This window comes from Artemia franciscana, chromosome 13, assembly GCF_032884065.1.
Source record: "Artemia franciscana chromosome 13, ASM3288406v1, whole genome shotgun sequence".
Lineage (NCBI taxonomy): Eukaryota > Metazoa > Arthropoda > Branchiopoda > Anostraca > Artemiidae > Artemia > Artemia franciscana.
In genome coordinates this window covers 599,590-619,690 of record NC_088875.1, presented here as the reverse complement: position 1 = coordinate 619,690, position 20,101 = coordinate 599,590, and the positions used below count along the sequence as shown (strand labels likewise).

The 20,101-nt window shown below is 35.6% G+C and overlaps 1 protein-coding gene across 1 annotated transcript; it reads right to left on the bottom strand.

The window, feature by feature from the left end:
- Nucleotides 1-840: 840 nt before the first annotated feature.
- LOC136034355 (myc protein-like) lies at nucleotides 841-19,492 on the bottom strand. Its single transcript, XM_065715487.1, has 3 exons — nucleotides 19,395-19,492; nucleotides 11,649-12,314; nucleotides 841-6,207 (listed from the first exon to the last, which is right to left on the bottom strand). Exons 2-3 carry the CDS (start codon nucleotides 12,259-12,261, stop codon nucleotides 5,624-5,626), a joined length of 1,197 nt encoding a protein of 398 aa, XP_065571559.1. The 5' UTR covers nucleotides 12,262-12,314; nucleotides 19,395-19,492; the 3' UTR covers nucleotides 841-5,623.
- Nucleotides 19,493-20,101: the final 609 nt, after the last annotated feature.

The window sequence follows — 20,101 nt, the reverse complement described above, 5'->3', positions numbered from 1 at the left end:
CTTTACGAAAGAATTTGCGAGCCAGTCAAGATTTGGGACAGGTCTTGGGGAAAATCTTAGGAAAAATATCCAGCAGTAAATTTAATTGCTGCAGCATCCCTTCCCTCCCTACACATAAAAAATGGCAGCCTTTGGCTTCAGCATGCCAGGTCAAAATATTTTCTGAAAATTGTGCTCAAAAGCCTGATGTCTCCTATTACAATCACAGGATGGCTCGAATTAGCTGGCTTAAGATAGAGAAAAGGGAAATCGCCCCAGGAACAAGACACTATTTTAAATCTCTCGAGAGACATATTGAGTCTTGATTGAATTCAAGAAAAACGTTTTCCGTCATGACAAGGAAGGGTTAAAAGGAAAACAAGTGGATGATTAAAAACCCAGGAGTGGGCCTACCCTGAAGTTTAAATAAAAACAATGGTAAACCTTATGCACAGGAAAACAGCGAATCCAGGAGAGGGGGCACCTCCCTTCCCTTGAATAAATTTACTCGCATTTATAGAAGTCTAATTAAGAGCGGGCGGAGTAATTCGAGCATATACTACATCTATGTTTGAATGATACCCCCCTTTTTTATGCATAAATTCTGTGTTTTAGGTCATTTGATGAAATTTGCCCCCAAAATAAATTCCACCCTATGCCTGTTTAGGTGACAAAAACTTCTTAGTCATGAAAGTACGACTGATTCAGAGCAACTTTTTCTTTCACTGAAAACCTATGGAGAAAACGGATGTGTGGTAAATTTAGATACAAAACTCTCTTATACAAAATTTTGAATATTATACCAAGCTCCATCACATACAAGACCTAGAGTTATAGTTGAGCCAACAAAAATACACTTCATATAGATCCATTTTTTATTATCGAAAAAATGAGTGTGTACTCCACAATTTGCAGTTTGTACGATTAATCAGAAAAAAAAAGTTTGATTTAATATCTCTGTCTATTCAAAACTAAACCAATCACGTTTTCTCAATTACGAAAAAATACTGAAAAGGACAAAAACGAAAAGAAAGCTCCTAACAAAACAAAAGAATTAAACTGGGCAACTTTCATATAAAAACATAAACCTTCACAATGGACCCTTTCTGCGCAAATTTTTTTGAAAAATATATTAAAAAAATTATGATGAATTTGAGTTTTTAGAACTCAGCGCCCCACATATTACCTCAAAAGGGTCCATTCTGGGGAAAATCGTATATATATATATATATATATAGGATGGTAAGAAACAATTCTAAAGGAATTAAAGATAAGCACTAACGATAATTAGCCTATCCAAACTAAAACAGCTGCTATATTTATCTTCTAAACCAGCAGCATTTCTTACTATATTTGAGCAATATCTGGCACATGAACAACAGCAACATTTACTGTCAAAAAAAGAAAAGAAGAAAAATTGGGAATTTTGTTGTACAACATCATCAGAAATATAAAACGCAGCAACAGTCTTGTACAACATAACAGCAATAATAATTGCTAAAATTAATATTTTTATAATTGGCCAACTGCTAATCAAATCAATGAAATCACTGTATAGCTATATTGATAAACTATGGTGCAAAAAATTAAAGTCCATTTCAACTCCCAATAGCCTTAAAATTGTAAATTTTTTAGCAATTTTATAAAAAGATATAATCATTCGACAACCTCAAAGGAGCTTGGAACGCTTTTTCTAAGTCCCTATAACGCAAATACTCTGATATTTTTTATTGAGGATACCGATTATAAGAACTATCAAACTAAGCTTATTAGGCCTTACCATTTATTAGGAGAATTAAACAAGTAGTTTTTTATTACAATTATACTCATTTTTCAATAGAACAAAAAATTGTTACCATGACTATATTGACAGTTGAAAAGATATTGAAATAATTAGCACAATAATTATATGTATTATAATCTACATTATAATTAAGATTTTTATACTTTACTGATTAGTGCAAGAGACCTAACTCAGATTTTGTGTTCAAAACAATAAAAACTGATCAGTCTTCAAAGTAATGCAATTTTCTTTTTACTATTTACCGTAGTGTAACCTTATATTGCTAGTATGATTTCTGATGATGGTAACGCAAAGATAGGACCGATTTTCAATATACCGACTCCATTCAGCGAAAACTTACTAAAGCTCCCGACTCCACACCTCTATTTACTTTTTAGAAAACAATATGTCTGCATATTTTTACGTTTAACGTAACTAAATCGCTATCGAGCCCAAGGCTCACTTATTCGGATTAACTCTAGTTTACCCCTCTTACCAGGGAGATTCGTCAGCTCTTCAGTTGCCAAATTGATTATACAGAACCAAGAACAGAAAAATGTAGTGAAAATAATATTATTATATAAAAATTGTATGATCGAAAATATCATGGAATTTTTTATTGTGTATACATAGGAATTCTAGTTCCCGAGATGAAGCCAATTCGTAACAGCTAAATTGCATAAAAAACAGTGCCACTTCTGGAACAACCATTATATTCACAGAATCGGGGGGGGGGGGGGGTCAACATTCCTACCATTGTTTGTTTCGACATTTGCTTATAAGTCGATAGGGCTAATGATTTCCATGGTGTTTTTGAGTTTGTTAAGCATCAGGGACACCAATTAATGGAAGTATAGGGGAAAGGGACAAGGATTATGTTTTTTTAGTCAAGGACAGGGGCAATTTTGTTGTTTCCGATTTCTTCCAATAAAAATATATCTTCCAGAATCCAGGAGGGGTGGGCTACCCCCAAACTAGCATCCCTGGTTCAACTAAAGTATTGTGTGCCCAATATCTGAGATTTATTTTACGATTTGGAGAGAAATCGGCAATTTAATGGACTTTCCTTATGAGCCTACAAAGTTAAGGATACAGTAAAAGGTAAAGTAAGCAAGGGCACAGCAAAGTAAGGGTTCATTGGTACAACAGTTGAAACTAAAGTTGGTCAAGTCTCCATAGCAATATTTTGGTAGCTCAAAATCCTTTTTTCAAAGGGATTTTGATGAGCAGCACTTTGGACGCAGCACCTGGTGTGCGTAATATCTGAAGGTGGGCGCCCTCTCCTAGCGACAAGGACATCGCCATGATTGGAAAACGCCTTAAATCTTTAAAAGCCTTGTCATTTGTTAGGTTCAAATATATTTCGATACGTAACCTACCCACAGAAAGCTTTATCTTACATGAAATGGCTTAAACTAGACGTAAATCCTTTTAGAACCCTAGACATTTTTATAATTCGACGATTCAGCAATAATTAAACAACGATTAAAGCATTATTCCGATCAAAAATAAATAACGTAATGACAACTCTTATAAAACGATACTCTTACATCAAAAAGGTGCCTGGAATATCTAAGGTTAGGCCTTGGAGAGGGGGTATGCGCCTACAAAGACTAGACTGTATTGTCTGCATTAACTGAATGAACACGGTAAGGTTATTGACAGTGTAAAAATGGGAGAATCTAACTGAGAAAAACATCAAACTGTGAGATCAGCTTTTTGCGGATTAAAACAGTGGTGAGATGTTGTCTTCAGACCTTGACGGGGGGGGGGGATAATCTTTCGGGTGGTGGAGGGGAAAAAAGTACATCTTAGGCCCAATGTCTATAAAAGAAAAGTTGGACATATCCTTTATACCATCCTTGGGTGAGGGTGGCCTCTATCCTCTCCTGAATACAGGAAAGAAGAGGGGTATATATGAACAACGGGACTAGACAACCCTTCTCAAATCGCTTAAGTAAAGAGAGATGTAACATGCATTCCTGTTAAAGCGTTTTAGCGAGGAAGGCAAGGACTAGGACAAATTTCCTTATTTCGATCCTCATTTTTTTGCTCATGTATTCAAAGATTATAACTAATTACTTTCTCTAGTCTCTTCGGATTAGTCGGGCCAAGTCATCTTTTTAATAAATTACGAACTTCCTATAGGGTATTTGATATATAAGAATCAAATTATCATAATGTTGAGGATTATCAAACTAATCAAGGAAGAAAATCAATCATATATACACTGATTTATCCAATCATAATTAAATATTTATGGCTATATTATCATTTAGATATTAAGTTATATAGCTTCATCCACTATAACAAAACATTCAAAAAATAGAGCAAAATCCGGGGTAATGTCTATGGGCACAATATAACAAAGCAAGGCACGCAACTGAGAGAAATTCGAAGCAACGGAAGAGTACAAAAGGCTAAAGAAGGAAGAACTAAGCTGAAATGATATGTTCTCTCTTGGCAAATAAAAGAAAAAGAACTAAGGTCAATTTTCATTAAGCATAAAGTGACTTAGCATGTCCCCGCATTCTAACTGACTTTAAAAGTAACTCGTTGGTAAAACATCAAAACACGAAAGCGATGGGCATGTATACAGAGCGGAGAAGGAAGGAACAGGACCGAAAAGTTCTAAATTGTTATAATTTTTTAGGTACCCCTTATTCAAATCATCCCTTTGGATAATTCGGATAAATCCTATCAAAATATATTTTATTACCCCCCCCCCCTCCCCCCAAAAAAAAAAAATACCTGCGTAAGTTCATGGAAAGCGGTGAAGGATTCAATTGTGTAAGTCAACACTTAGGATTATTCATACAGTGAATTCATGTACGAATGATAGGCAATGTAGACCAAACCTTCATCGTTTCGAAATGAAGTTTTACAAGAAAGTAAGGTGTTGGTTTGACCCCCCTTCCAAAAAATAACAACGAAATGGCAAATTTGCACTTGTCTTCCCCTACCTGATTGTTTCTTCTGGACACCAACTATCATTAAAAGGTGGTCAGCCAACGATGAGGCGGAGTAACAAACAAGAAAACGAAGAAAAATTCGTACCATATTTGAAAGTGCACGAAGGACTTACGCACAATATAAACCCTAAAGTAGTTCAGGAATAATAGACTTTAATCCTTAGAGATCCTAAGACCTCAGAGAGTTCATGAGACTTCTCCAGGGGATGGGGGGGTGTATTCTTAAAAAGTGGATCCTCGGCGATGAACTATATTTTTAAGGCATTTTCATGGACCACCGCCGAGTGGGATTATTAATAAATATCACGCGTACGAGATACTTCTAAAGCCTATCAGAGCTAAGAGAATAAAAAAGCTTTCTACAAGCTACAAGCTTAGGAAGCAACAAAAAAAAATATTTAATTAAGGCACTATATCTTTCTCAGGATTGCGAGGTCAATTCCCACTTAAAATGCATTTACAACTGCGCAATGAAATAACTAAACAACTTGCATAGCTTGCACCAGTGTTGCCAATTTCAAACTTTCTTTGAAGCTTGGTTAACATTATTTGAATATGATGGAAAATACAGAAACAAAATCCTCTCTATATATTCAAATCAGTTCAAAAATATTATCGTATCTACAGTAACCCCTAGTCCTAAATTAACGGGATCTTCTACAAATAATTAACACAATCGGCTCTTCCAAACGACTGTAAGTCATTACCTAAAAATGCTATCAATTTTGTTACAAGACTTAAAAGATGTAAAGTAAAAAATGACAACACTGGCGCTTTACAAAGCGCTTATGAAAACTCACAAGAAAAGCTCCAAAAAACAAACAAAACGCACCTCCGGATATAACAAAACTGTACATTTTTACGTACAAAGATAAAAAAAACTAATTGATTAGTATCCTTGTAGCAATTCCAGTTTTTTTCTTAATCTATTTTGTTGTTCTTGTAACAATTTCTTTTCTTTCATTAGCCGGATATCCACTGAACTTAGTGCCTGACAATATAGGGTGGCCTTTCTCAAAATAACCACTTTAGACACTCGGTCAGTTTCCTTTAAATCAGGTATATAAGACCTGAGTGTATCAAACGCATTTCGTAGGTCAACACGTCTTTTGCGCTCCATACAATTATGAATAGAACGTTTCTCCGGGTCCTCGCTATCACTTCCACGATTAATTTTCTTACTGGGGGATTCACCCTCACTGGGATCTGATTTTCTTTTCGATGCTTCCGTGGATTTCGGTCTACCTTTTGAAATGTGATAAAGTGCCTTACTCCCAGATGCAACAAGTAGTTGGGCACTTTTCCTCTGAGCAGCCTGAATTGCAGCTGTAATTCGTCTCTGAAGCTCCTCTGGGTCGTGTGTTGCGGGAACACGGAGTTTCAATCGAAGGGATTGACCAGGACCGGATACCTTTCGTACTGTGGTTCCAGGAGCAACTCCATTCCTTCCACCAAGAACGTCTATTTCGTCTTCTAAAACAATAAAGGGTCAATATTTAGCATTCATGTAAGGACTTGTAATAGATACTACGCTTTCGAGTCCTAGTTCGATGCACCATTTAGTGCTAAACGTAGGATTTCCATTCGGAGAGAGGGGATAGCGTGGGGTTGGAGTCTATACCCACACATACAAATCTATGAAAATTACAACTACAACAAACACTGACAAATAATACTATAAATGATTTAAAAATGATTTACTGTGAAAATGTGTTTCTGCTAGTTTTGTTTTGAATCTATTTATGACATCTGTTAGAAATGTTTCAGGTGGATGGCTTCCACACCATTCTATAAAATGAATGTTGGCCTATTTTCCATTTTGAAAGTGAGGGGTACAATTTATGTGGTTGATAACGGTTCCTGTTAGTGTCATTTATAGCAGTAACTTAAGTTTAATTTCTAATTAGTTTAATTAATTAATTAAAGTAATAAGTTTAATTTTAATAAAGTTTATTTAATTAAAGTATAATTAATTACGTAAGTTTAATTAATTTATAGTCTAACTTAAGTTTTAATTATAGCAGTAACAAAATGTTTAATTTCAAGTCATCTCGCGTGGGTTCAAATTTGGATCCCTTCCCGCCTTACGCATGAGTTCGATACATTGAAGTCAGTAGATCTCCATCGGCTGGAAAGATTCATTGACATTGATTCAAAATTCAACAAGTAACACGTTTAAGTTACCAGCATAACTTGGTAACTTCAAACCGTCAGTTATTCAAAACTGGTTTTTACACTTAGTATGTTTTGATTCAGGACCAGTGTTCGTCTGGTCCAAAACACCTAATTCAGTAAGTCTAAAAATTTGTCCCAAGTCCAAAGGTGAGTCACAAGCTATGCTCAGCTCCTTCTATGTAGCTACACCAGCCACTTAAAAATTCGCAGGTCATTCTCATTTTTGGCAAGAATTCACAGACATGAAAACATTTCGCAATTAGTGGCCAAAATTCCAACGTAAATTTTAAACAAGAGTTTTTAAAGACCATTAATTACGTTCGTAATTAAACAAATCCGTATTCAGTGTGTTATTTTACGCTTACTTCACAAAAATTAACATAGTCACAGTCTAGTGCATGTCTGCAACTAAGCGGATTTTCAGCAGTCACTAATGGTTTCCATGAAAAAACAAATTTTGCGAAGTTTAATCTGATCTGTCCATGTAAAACCGGTTTCTCTGTCTGCATTTGGAGACAACTAGAATAGGCCCGTTGAGATTAACAACTATATACGTATATTTTAATTAGATATTTAATATGTAGAGTTGGTATTTTGGCTAGGTTAATTAAGAGTTGGTTAATATGTTAATATGTATTAATATGTAGAGTTGGTATTTTAGTTTGGATAGGTTATTTAATATACCGTGTACTGGGCAGCCTGTTTTCCATAATTCTTCGTTGCAGTTTCCATAATTTTGTTACAAGTGTATTATGTTTTCATCATATTTAGGTATATTTTATTAGGGTTAACCACCTTCACTTCTTAAGTGTTGCTACAATATATAAGTACCAAAGACAACTTACGGTGACACATTGGGGCGGAAATCAAACTTTCCATGGACTCATCCCTAGCTATTATCTCGTGTCACTATAGGACCTACAATAAACGATTTGTTTCCTGAGAAAAACAACGTTTAGTGATTTACGCTGCTTTACGCTCGAAAGGGGCAGAGACATAGCCAAGATTTCGTTGTTAGGATAGATGGGGAGGGCTATCGAAGAGTGGATATATTATGAAGATTGTTTTACACAATCTTACACATTTAGAAAGAGGACCTAAACCACGCAAGCCCCCTGACTGCGCCAATTTATATTTTCCGTAGAAAATTATATTTTGTTACCAGGTATTACTTTTCTTAGGTTATAATTTTCCATTTTCATTACTATGCCGACAGGGTTCCCTTTGTATTCCAAAACTACATTTGTACAAGCTGGTTTCTCTCCGCTTATTTTAAGATGAAGATTTCTAACAAAATGTTGAAAAAAACTTAACGCCACAAGGAATAATTTCATTACAAATTCGTTTCTTTGGTTTTGGTGAATGTTCACTAATTACGAATTCCTGAGCGTTCAATCAGGTAATCGAGTGAACGGGTAGTCGCTTTTGCTTACACACACAAAAAAGGTACATCCATTTAAAACCAGTCCAGGTGAGACTTTCAAGCCAGTCATTTTTTTAAGATGCTAAATCAGTTCTATTTGCACATCGAAATTCCTTGAATTGCACCTACACTTCGCAGCTGAATCAGACCATAGGCCTTTTACCCAGAGTGTTGAGATTTTTTAAATACCAAGGATATTGAAAAATAAATCTAAATGCTTGAATTGGTTGGTGGAAATTCGTATAATCATACACAGGGCCGGGTAGAGAATAATTATTGGGGGGGGGGGCACCAATATGACTTGGGCTACCTCGATGGTGTTTCTTCTCCACCCACAAAATTAGAGCAACTTTCGACCTTTTTGTGGGGGTGCATTGCCCCTAAAATTACTCTCTGGCCACATGCATCTTAAAAAACTGGAACTTCAATTTTAAAAAAAGAAAAAGCCCTCCAAATGCCACTATGCAGTGTTTGCCTGTATTTGGCGTCAATTAAAAAAAAAGAACGTGGAGTGATAAACCAACAAAAACCCATGCTATGACACGAAACAGCTTAAGAGGAAGTTGTTTTCTTTTGAAGCGCAGATCTCCTTGGAAATCAATAGATAATTAAAATTTAAATTTCACAGATAAAAAAACGAGGTCAAATTTAAATAACCAGTTTTGCGTATTTATTTGCACGATTAAGCGCGGCAACATAGAGGAAAATTGCCCAATAAACTTCACATTTTGGAATAGTCAAAAGAAAAATTTCAAAAATCATTTTCCGCAGGGTCACAATTTGCTATGGGGGCAGGGGGTGACTGCAGGCTCTAGTTTACCCCTCCCCCTGATGAAATTAAGCGTCTTCAAAAAGCTTATCAAAACTAAAATAGACCTAGATAATTCATGCATTTACAGAAATAGATCAGTTTTCTTAAGTATACCTTTGCCTCTATGGTACTATATGGCTCATTTTCACTTGACTTGAGAAACTTGACTCTAATTTTACTCCCCCCCGCTCAGGATTTTGACAAAATTACGCCCCTGTTTTCAGGTGTAATCCAAGAGACAAAAAAAAATCATTTTAGATCCTAAGTACTTTAAAGTTTCCCCCAAAACTTTAATTAGCCTAATTTGTCCCCACTCCATACAGGATATGCTAGAAATCCTCAACTGGAGATGTAGTCAAAAGGACATGGTTTTGTATAATTTAACCAGTATATTTCAGCCAATATCAATATAAAATCCCCAAATTACATAAGATCATCTGGTATATTGAAATATCAGCTTTGAAAAGAAGGACAGAGTTGCATAATTTTCCCCTATGAAATGCCAAAAAACAGAATATAGAACTCATATTCTGAGCCCAAATATTTTGGGCTCGACATAATCAGATTTTTACTTTTAAAGGGGGGAGGGAGACAATATAACTTCAAAGATTTACTTTGAATTTACAAAGACATTTAAGTTTATTTACTTTTGAAGTTTATTTACATGACAAACTAGCTTTAAGAAAGATCAAGGAGTTTATATCGGAAATACACGATTCTAGGATTCTAGGAAAATCCTGGAAATTTCGGCGATCCACACCAGTTTTCTAATTTGAAAACCAGAAAAGTTCCATGGATAGATCAAGGTGTTTAACCAGAATCTAGTAGTTGAACCAATTTTTCCAGTTAGAAAACTAGAAAAGAGTTCTACGGATAGATCAAGGTGTTTAACCAGAATCTAGTAGTTGAACCAATTTTTCTAGTTAGAAAACTAGAAAAGAGTTCTACGGATAGATCAAGAAGTTTAACCAGAATCCAGTAGTTACACCAGTAACACCTTCACATTGAAACATCCATTTATCCTTTGAACAATTTAAATTACAGGGGGCTATGGGTAAAAAAAAGGACAGGCATCTGAACAGACACGCTAAATCTATCTGTATATGCACATTCACCTGAAGCTCAACATATCACCCATGATTTCCGCAAAAAAGTGAAAATTGAATATCTGATGCTAGAAAAAGGGTTTAATGGCAGTATTCCAACAATTCCGGCGTCTGAGACTGGCCAGACAAAACCCGAACTGTAAAATGTACAACCAAGAATGTATACCTGAAAAAATTGGCCACGCCTAAGTTGCTTGTTTTGTAAAAAGAAGCAAAAATTCATATTTTCTGTCAGCCATGAATGATTATCTTTAAAATTCGTGAGAAGCTAAATACTATCAAATAATCAAAATTTTGTGAGAACATTGGAATTTAGCAAACAGCAAAAAGATAATATAGCTGAACATGAAGCTGAGGAAGACAATGCTATGACCTCAATTTAGGGTATTTATTTTCCAAGGTGTGTGATGCATAGTGATTTCTAAACGTCTGGCTCAATTAAACAAGAAACGGGCCGAGTGTGAAACAAGAAAATTACTTGAGGGAAGGGTTGGGGGACAAGCAATGAAACAAAACCATCATTGCGTATAAACTGAACGAAGAAACATCCCCCCCACCCCGTTGAAGTTCCTAGTAGCCATATAGCACAGAAGTATGTAACTCACCAGCCAGAGAACAGAACAATCAGAGAAGGTTTACTTAAGGTTTTATTTGTGACTTTTACCTTAAAGCTACAGAAGTGGAAAATACGTTTCTGACCGGGCAAGTAAATGAAGGGTTAATGTCTACCCCCTATTTAAGGAACAAAAAGAGGCAACACATATGTTTACAAATTCAAGCATTTTACATATATTTACCAAGCGTACGTGTCAGTCTTGCTAATTACTACAATTCATAGTCAGGGGCGTAATTTGCTATGAGACAAGGGGGCAACTGCCCATCCCAGACCTCGGTTGGCGCCCTCCCCCTCCAGCTGAAATTTAGTTTCTTCCTAAATCTTGTCAAAATTAAGATTTTTCTGCAGTATTCAAGCATCAATAGAAACTGATCAGTTTTTTTTTTAGTTTATATTATCTTTATAGTACTTATAAAGTACCTTATAGCACTAAATAGTACCTTTATGGTACCAACGACTAATTTTTTAGGTTGTACTCTCATTTTCACTTGATTCGAGAAAATTGGCTTCAACTTTGCCCCCCCCCCCCGAGGATTTTGACGAAATTATGCCACTATTCGTAGTGCATTTTCTGATACGATAAAAATTATAATAAAACAGATATTCTTGGATAAAAATATTTTTTGATTTTCCCTGTTGTTTTTGTAAACTTTTAGGTGGTATTAGCATTACAGCCTACGACACCGATGCAGACATTGTTTATAGCGGACACAAGTGCATAAGCCATTTCGACGAAACATCAATCATTTCAACAATTTCCACTCAAAAATCCGAATTGCTTACCTGAATCAGATGGTGTCTGAACACCAAGTGAATCGTGATCAATCTTATCAGTTTGACGGCTATTTGAAAAATAAGCATGGTCATTCGAGTTCGTTCCACGGCTAACAATGGGCTTGTGGAGTGAATTGGATCTAATAATACAGACTTTTGGCCCTCCATCTGAGTCTCCATCCGACTCAGGATCAGTGACTGGAGTATCGACTCTTGGCTGTTGTTGAAGAGACTCAGATCTGGATTTTGTATGGTCAGCGCTGGAACACTCCCCTGCCCACATGCAGTCATGCCGAAGCTCCCTTGCCTCTCTAGAGAAGGAGCTCAAAGGGAGTCCTGGGACAACTTCATTAAAATTTGACAAAAAATCTGAGTTAAATACGTCTTCATTTGTTTTGTAATCAGAGTTGAAAACAAATGAACTTTCTAATTTGTGGACTGGTGAAGTGGGAGGAGTAACAAGTTCAAATTTCTTCCATATGTCATCTGAAGGAAACGACGAGGCGTTATATTCTTCTTTACATCCAAATATAGTTGTTACTGCTGATGTTGACGAGTCTAAAAATGAATCTGCGACAGCTTGAGCAAAGATATCGTTTTCACAATGGAAATAGCCGTCCATCCTTGTTTCGGCAAAAAAATCAAGTGCTCCCTAATTGGTGACGCCAAAAAAACCTGAAATTAAAATTCCCTTGTTTACTAAGACACATAGGAAAAGAAAAATTGTCCTGAGTGCAGTAGCCTATTTCTATAGGGGTGGAGGGGTGTGTGTGGATTAAATATTTTATCAGATACTGTCAAAACTGAGCCATAGACCAAAATCCCCATCGAAATGGAAGACCCATGAAATGGGTTAAGCAGTACTGTTTAGTCGCATAAACGATAAACTGTTTAGTTGCGTAAACGATAAACTGTTTAGTTGCGTAAACGTTTGAGGGGATGAAAAGATTAATAAAGGGTACTTGTGTCTTATGGCCACCACACTCAGGAAGTGAAGTTAGGTTAATCATAATGAAATATACCAAAATAGGATGGAAATACAGTAGTTTAGTTACAAACTTATGGAAATTACAACAAAGAATTGTGGATGAGGGGCCACCCAGACCGCAGTTTCCCACCGAGCCAAAGCTAATTGTCGGATACAAAAACAATAAAAACCAGTTTATTGGCTCACGTTCCCGATAAAAATTCTCAGAGAGTCAGTAGATACACAAGTACCAACTGAAGTACTGAGTTATAATATTTATAATGCTTATGATCTTGCTTTCTTGGATTTTTTCACAATTTTTCTTCAATTATTGAGTTTTTAGCCCAGAAAGCTGCTAGAAACAGCAAATTCTTAAAAATAGCATTTTTTTTTTAATTTGCATACGGCAACACAAATATTGTGTAATGCAATTCCTGAAAGGTCTTCAACGAAAGGTCCTTCAGATAAAATTACATCTAATTACAAAGAGAACAAAAGGGGGTTATAAAACAGGATATTAAGCAAAATGAGATTTATAAGTCGAACTTATTTATTTTTCTTTTTTGAGCAAAACGAGATCATCAGTATCAAAATGTATAATTTTTTGAACATATTTCTGCCTTAAAATTATCGCAGAAAACAAATTTAAAAGAAAGACGAAGTTGAAAAAGAAAATAAAATGGAACAGAAAATTCATGTGAGGCTCAATATGACGTTTCCAACGGTAGTGATTGCTTTATTTCGAAAGAGCATTGAAATGGACATCGAGGGGTATGTTGGCTTCCTAGCTAGCGAATCTAAAATTAACCTTAGTTTTATACGCTACTTTATTAAATACATTACTTTTCAAAGACAAGAATGATTTTCATCCCTGTAGACCTGACCACCCTAAGTATGCACTTTAATACCCGCTAAGACCCTTAGGGTTAAAAAACTGCCTTTCAAAAACAGGAATCCTGGTTTACTAATAAATTTACTGATAAAGTACACTGCGAAATCTTTTAGGACATAGGTGTGAACTGGAATGAACTATGCCGACAAATGTAGTAACTAATCTGTGCGCTTACAATGAGTCAAGACATAGAGACAAGTTTTGAAGTGAAAACCTCCCAATTGCTGAAATACCAATCTTAAAAAATGGAAGTGAAAAGCTGTTGAGTCTCACCGAGTTACATAAAAAAATATGTGAAAGCCACTTACACAGGACGGAATTTTAAAGATGTGGAGGGGGGTACAAGTTCCAAAAATACAAAAGACAAGTTAACTGTTTAAAAAATGAAGCTATCTCATAATTTTAAGGAAAATCGACTCTTCATCCCCTCCCCCTATGTACTTATCGGTCCAACCAACATTTAGAGGAAAGAGAAAAAAAATTGGCATCAACACACACCTGAATTTAAGCTTCTAAACGACCGCTTATTAATGAAAAGATTTAAAACCACGGATAGTTACTCAACCGCGACAGAAAACAAAACAGGTTCTCCTTTGAAATGGACAGCACTCTTGGAAAAACACGTGCTCCAAACTTAAGTGTAAAACTCATTCACAAGTTATATATTACGAAAAAAAAACAAAAAAAAACAAATATGATATCAAAAATAGAGTTGATCTAGAAATACACTTTGCTAAATAGAGTGACAGGGGTAGCATAAAATGTCAATTACTCCTGTAGGGAGGATGTAAAACCAGATCCAGGAAGAAAGTTATGTAGTTATAGCAAGAACGTAATCTGTTCCCAGCCTCCAAGGGAATACCAGGAAATTCATTCAAGGGTCTCCTCACGTTTTTCCCTCAAATATATTTAGTCATGAACGTAGTTCAAGATAAGGGTTTTTGGAGTTGATTACTGATGTTACTAGGTAAAAAAAAAAACAGTTTTTTTTTAATTGAAAGTTAGGAGTTACATTAAAACTTAAAACCAACAGAAACTATCCCGTATATAAAATGGGCTGCCCCTTTATCAACGCCTCACTCTTTACGCTGAAGTTTTGACTCTTTGTCATAACTCTACTTAGTAAAACAATAAAACTTTAGCGTAAAGTGAAGCGTCGAGGAGGGAACCCCCTTCATATACGGAATAAATTTCATTCGTTCTAATTTTTAATGTCATTCTTTACTTTTAGTTAAAAAAAACTTAAGCTAAAGCTGTTAGCACTTAAGCCTCTCCCCACGGACTGTGGGGAGGGGGGTCATTTTATATATAAAAGACCTAATCTCAAAAATTTGATCAGATAATTATGAAGAAAAATTGGTGCCGGAGGGGGTCCAGTTAACCTCCAATCTTTTTGATCATTTCCGTTCGAATGAGCTTTCTCCCAATATTTTAGGACCGTTGGATCGATACCATCACCCCTGGAAAAAATAAAAATAAACACGCATCCGTGATCTTTATTCTGGCAAAAAATTCAGAGAAATACAGGCAACAGTCTAGAAGAAAAATACCTGGCATAAAAACCGAATCACTATAGGCTACAAATTTGCACCAACAAATACCGTGCTTATAGGAGTTTTGCATTATAGGCTACTTAGATGGCAATTAAATAAAAAAAAACTAGTTTTGTAAGTAAAAGTAAGGAGCGATATTAAAACTTAAAACGAACAGAAATTACTCCGTATATGAAAGGTTTCCCCCTCCGAAATCCCTCGCTCCTTACGCTAAAGTTTTTAATTGTTTAAAAAGTAGAATTGTGGCAGAGTCAAACTTTCTTCCGGCAAAAAATACGAAATTCCACATTTTTGTAGATTGGACCTAGAAACTTTTTCTATAGGGTTCTCTGATGCGCTGAATGCGATGGTGTATTTTTCTTTAAGATCCTATGACTTTTAGGGGGTGTTTCCCCCTATTTTCCAAAATAAGGCAAATTTTCTCAGGCTCGTAACTTTTGATGACAAAGACTAAATTTGATGAAACTTGTATATTTAAAATCGGCATAAAAATCCGATTCTTTTGATATATTTTTTAGCATCGAAGTTCCGTTTACTATTGAACCGGGTCGCTCCTTACTACAGTTCGTTACCACGAACTGTTTGATTCAATTTGTATAAATTAAGATAACATTGTTCTTTTTCTGACAGTCAAGGTCATCAGCATTTAAATCTAGCCTACTTGAATAGGCAAATTAGCTATTCGCTATCTCAAGCGTTGAGCTAGGTTATCAAACAGTTCATGGAAACGAACTGTAAGGAGTTACTTGGCTCAAAAGTAACTGAAACTCTAAAGAGGAATGTTGGCAACAATTAATACATCAAACAAAGTTATTTTTATGCTAATTCCGAATAAATAAAATTCACTAAGGTCAAGAAAAATTTGCCTAATTTTCGAAAAAGGGAGGAAACACCACCAAATGTCAAGCGATCTTAATGAAAATCGAACTAACAGATTCAGCAAATCAGAGAAACTTACTTCCGAAGTTTCAAGGTCCTATCTACAAAAATGTGGAATTATGTATTTTTCGCCAGAAGTTCAGCTATGTAATTCTTTTCCCAGGGGCGATAGGATCGAACAAATGGTCCTGGAAGATCAGGAGAGGGCTATTTTGAACAGAAATAAGAAATATTAGAGCCCTTAATATGACCCAAAAGATTATAAGGCATCCAGCCTCGCTCCAACACCGCTTTTTCCCTAAATATATCCGATCAAATTTTCCAGATATTTTACATTGGGGGAAAGGTAATTTCTAGGCATGATTTGAAAAACGGTCAGAAACTTAATACCAAAAAGTTTTTGATCAACCAAAAATAAAAAGTAACATTAAAACTTAGCAAACAGAAATTATTCTGCATGAGGGGGCGGTCCCTTCCTCTTCCCTCGGTCTCTACGCTAAAAAGCTTCACAATTGTCCCAATTCTTTAAACACGACTCCTGAAACCATTGGCCCATTGGATTTGAATAAGAAGTGTTTTTAAGTACCTTCAGTCCCCTCAAATACAAAATCATTTCTGTTCGCTTTCAGTTTGACTGTTGCTCCTTACTTTCAATTGAAAAAACTTTTTTATTTAATTAAAACTAAGAAATAAAAATTCAGCTCAGATGGGGCTGGGAAGAATTTTTTTTCTTACTCCTCCCCCTTTTATACCCGTCAGATTTAGGGATATAGCCCTATTCAAGAAAAACGTTCGCTGTTCGCTCGTTGTTTTAACTAACAGGTATTTAGCATTTTGAATGAAATTAATTATGAGATTTGAGCAAAAAAATTCAACAAACCGTAGTAATCACCAACTGTTGTGTATAATCTAGGGCCACATCTGACATTAGGAGGGGGCTGGGACCCAATTGCGAATACCAGATAATGCCGACCTGGAAGCTATGGCCAAGAGCTATATCTGGCCCCTATTACAGGAGGCTGAGGTGCATTTTCGAAGTTAACACGATTAGTGGCCTATATTTAGAATGAGCCTTAAAATGCACAACAAGCGAAGTTATACAAACATCCATACATTTACCTTTTTCTGACAGCCAAGGTCATCAAAGTTTAAATCTCTGAATCAGGAAATTAGATGCGTTTTCGTCAAGTAAATCTGAATGAATTGGTAATAAGTGAGATTTGAATAGAGAAATGTCATGCTGATCAAAAATTTTGAAATCATTAAAACCATAGTTGTGTATATAATTAATAAACGAGCCCTGGGACTACTCTGAATTTGATAAGAAAATTGGCTTTGATAATTCAAAAGGCGGTATGTAACACTTTTCAAAGTGGTATTTAGATCTTATTCCATAGTAGGCTACGTACCTTTTAGAATCAGAATTTCATCCTGAATCCACATACAACATTGTTTTGCATCGGAAAGAACTTTACCCCCACCCCTCCTAATATACAAATGTATACCCTAATTTTTACCCTATACTTTCACTGAATTCTCCATAAGTCACTTTTTCCAAATTGATTTAACAGTCTGTCAAAATAATTGAAAATTCATTGCATATATACAATTCAGGGTATATATTTGTACATTACTGGTTGGGGTAAAATTCAGGTCTGACGCAAAATGCTAGATTCGGATTCATGATGAAATACTAATTCTAAAGATTTGGTTTATTCCTCAGGTATCATATTAGAGAGTTATGAAGAAAATTTCCGAAAGGATGAAAATTGACTACCATTATGCGCCTTTTGACACTTGTATCAAATGTACTAATCGCTAACGTCACAAATGCACACAAGCCTCCCCTAGTAGGGCCAGATAGAGCCATAGACTGTGCACAAAACTGCTGGTTTTCCTTTCAAACTGGCTTTAGGCTATTAGACACACGAACCAACAGTTGATAAGGATTAAACACAATAAATGATGAATATACAGTGGTTGGCCCCTTTTGAAAGAAACACGACAACAAAGACAAAGAGCATTAAACTAAATAAACATAAAACACATTCAAATTCCTTCTTTTATGCTTTTTTTTTCAAATATCATGGGTGTATTTCTAATAACGCATCCCCTTCCTCTTATGATCGCAGATATAGTCCTAATATATTTCTCCGTTAATTAAATCTCCGTCATCACATCTTTGTTAAAACGGGTTCCTGCCGTCTCGATTCAATGAAACTTAAGTTTCGTCGGCGAAATCTGAAATTATTCTAAAAAGCAGGCAAAAACAGAAGGACACAAGACAATCTGATCAGTAAAAACAAGCCGCATACTGTGGGCTAAAATACAAATTTCTTTGTTTTAGTGGTTATTTTTAGTTTGTTATATAGGCTAGGCTACTCACAGGGCTAGGCTATATCCGGGACCATCAGGGTGGGGGTGGGGTGTATAGCAGATAAGGTTTATATCAACTGGCTTCAGGTAGCTAAGAAATTAGCTTACCTCAATAGTCGCAATTGCATCCTGAATCCAAATTTAACATGATGGATAAAACAAATTGAACATGGTCAGATAAAACGAACATGATATTTAAAGATTTTTCTATTTTCCAAGATTTCACTTTTATAACAGGGATTTTTAAAAATCATCAAAGGTCAGAGCCATTCAGAAGAAGAAAGAATGGAGGTATTTACTTCAAAATACCCGGTACAATTCTAGTTAATTGACTTCTTGCTATCTCAGAAAGGATTTAGGTAGGAAAATGAAACTTTCAGGGATGAATCTACAGACTAAAGTATGTCCAGGGAAGGTATTTTGAAGCAACTACCTCCACTCCGTCTCCCTCTAGAGGGCCCTGACCTTTGATGACCTTTAAAAATATGTGTGTTATAAAAGTGAAACCCTGAAAAATAGGTCTTCTGCTTAATTGAGGTACAACAAAATTGTTTTCAGCTTCATAACTTTGTTTAATTCCATTTTATAAGGTTTTAAAGATATGCAAATACATTTCCTAAATTTTGAAAAAAAAACATTGATATGGCTCAAAATTCTACTCAAATAACAGGAATTGCATTTTCAGAACTAAAGGTAGAGAAAAGGCAACTGGTAACTGAAAATTAAGGTAAAATATTGTTTTGTCAAAATTTCAATGGGTATAGACCTGTAATGTAGGCAAATTTCAGGGCCCTCTAGAGGGAGAAGGAGTGGAAGTGGGTACTTTAAAATACCTTCCGGGGACATACTTCAGCCTGTAGACCCATCCCTGAAAGTTTCATTTTCCTAACCTAAACCCTTTCCGAGATAGCAAGAAGTCAATTAACTAGAATTTTACCAATACTTTTTCTGACAAATATAATGACAGTGATAGCTTATGGGCTAAATAGACAAGGAATATGCCCAACCTAATTGTAGAATGTGTTTGTAAAATAACTCATTTCGTTAAAATAATCATTCCTGAATTAATATCTAACTTGCTGATTTACCTTATAGGGTATTTTAATAAATAGTTAATTAGAAAATCCTGCTGGGCTTATGCATTTATTTTTCCTTCACTTCACACGTAGAAGCACAACTTCTTACTGAGAAATTATTCTTTGATTTGGCTAGACTCTCCGCGTAAGATAGTAAATTGGCCCCGCCTTTAAATAGTTCCAAAATAATTTTAATCCAAGTAAGGTGTTATTTTGTAAATAAATCTTTGTAAAATTTATATTCATGAAATCAGTAAGTTACAAGGAATATTTTGGTATTTAATTGACCTTGCTATTTATGTTATTGTAGGAGTTAAATAAGAAAATAAAAAGGCGGGCAAAATCGATTAAAAAGCCGGCTTTAGTTCTACAACAGAAACGCATAGAGGCAGCACCTGTACAAGGTTGTTATGAGACGTTTTTAATTTGCAAATACTGTACTAATTTTGTTTTTTTAACATCTTGATTTTAGTTTTTAAATCTGACATTTGGTATGCTCCGGTCTATGTTATACTGTCATTCAGTGATTAGACAGTTTAGAGGGGGGGGCTGTATGTGGATGCAATGAGCAGGTGTCGATTCAGAATTAATGTTTGGAGAGGGGGCACCGATACAAATGTGGGTCCTCCACCGTTTTTCTTGCCCTACTGACCATTTAAAAAAAATTTTGGAGTTTTCAGAGGGGATACGTGCCCCTAAAACCACCCCTGGCTATGGGG

Bases quoted from the DNA above. Each gene is read 5' to 3' on its own strand.
- LOC136034355 (XM_065715487.1), bottom strand. From the start codon at position 12,261: ATGGACGGCTATTTCCATTGTGAAAACGATATCTTTGCTCAAGCTGTC. The intron at 6,208-11,648 runs GTAAGCAATTCG...TTATTGTTTTAG, and splicing joins TCAGACACCATCTGATTCAG to AAGACGAAATAGACGTTCTT.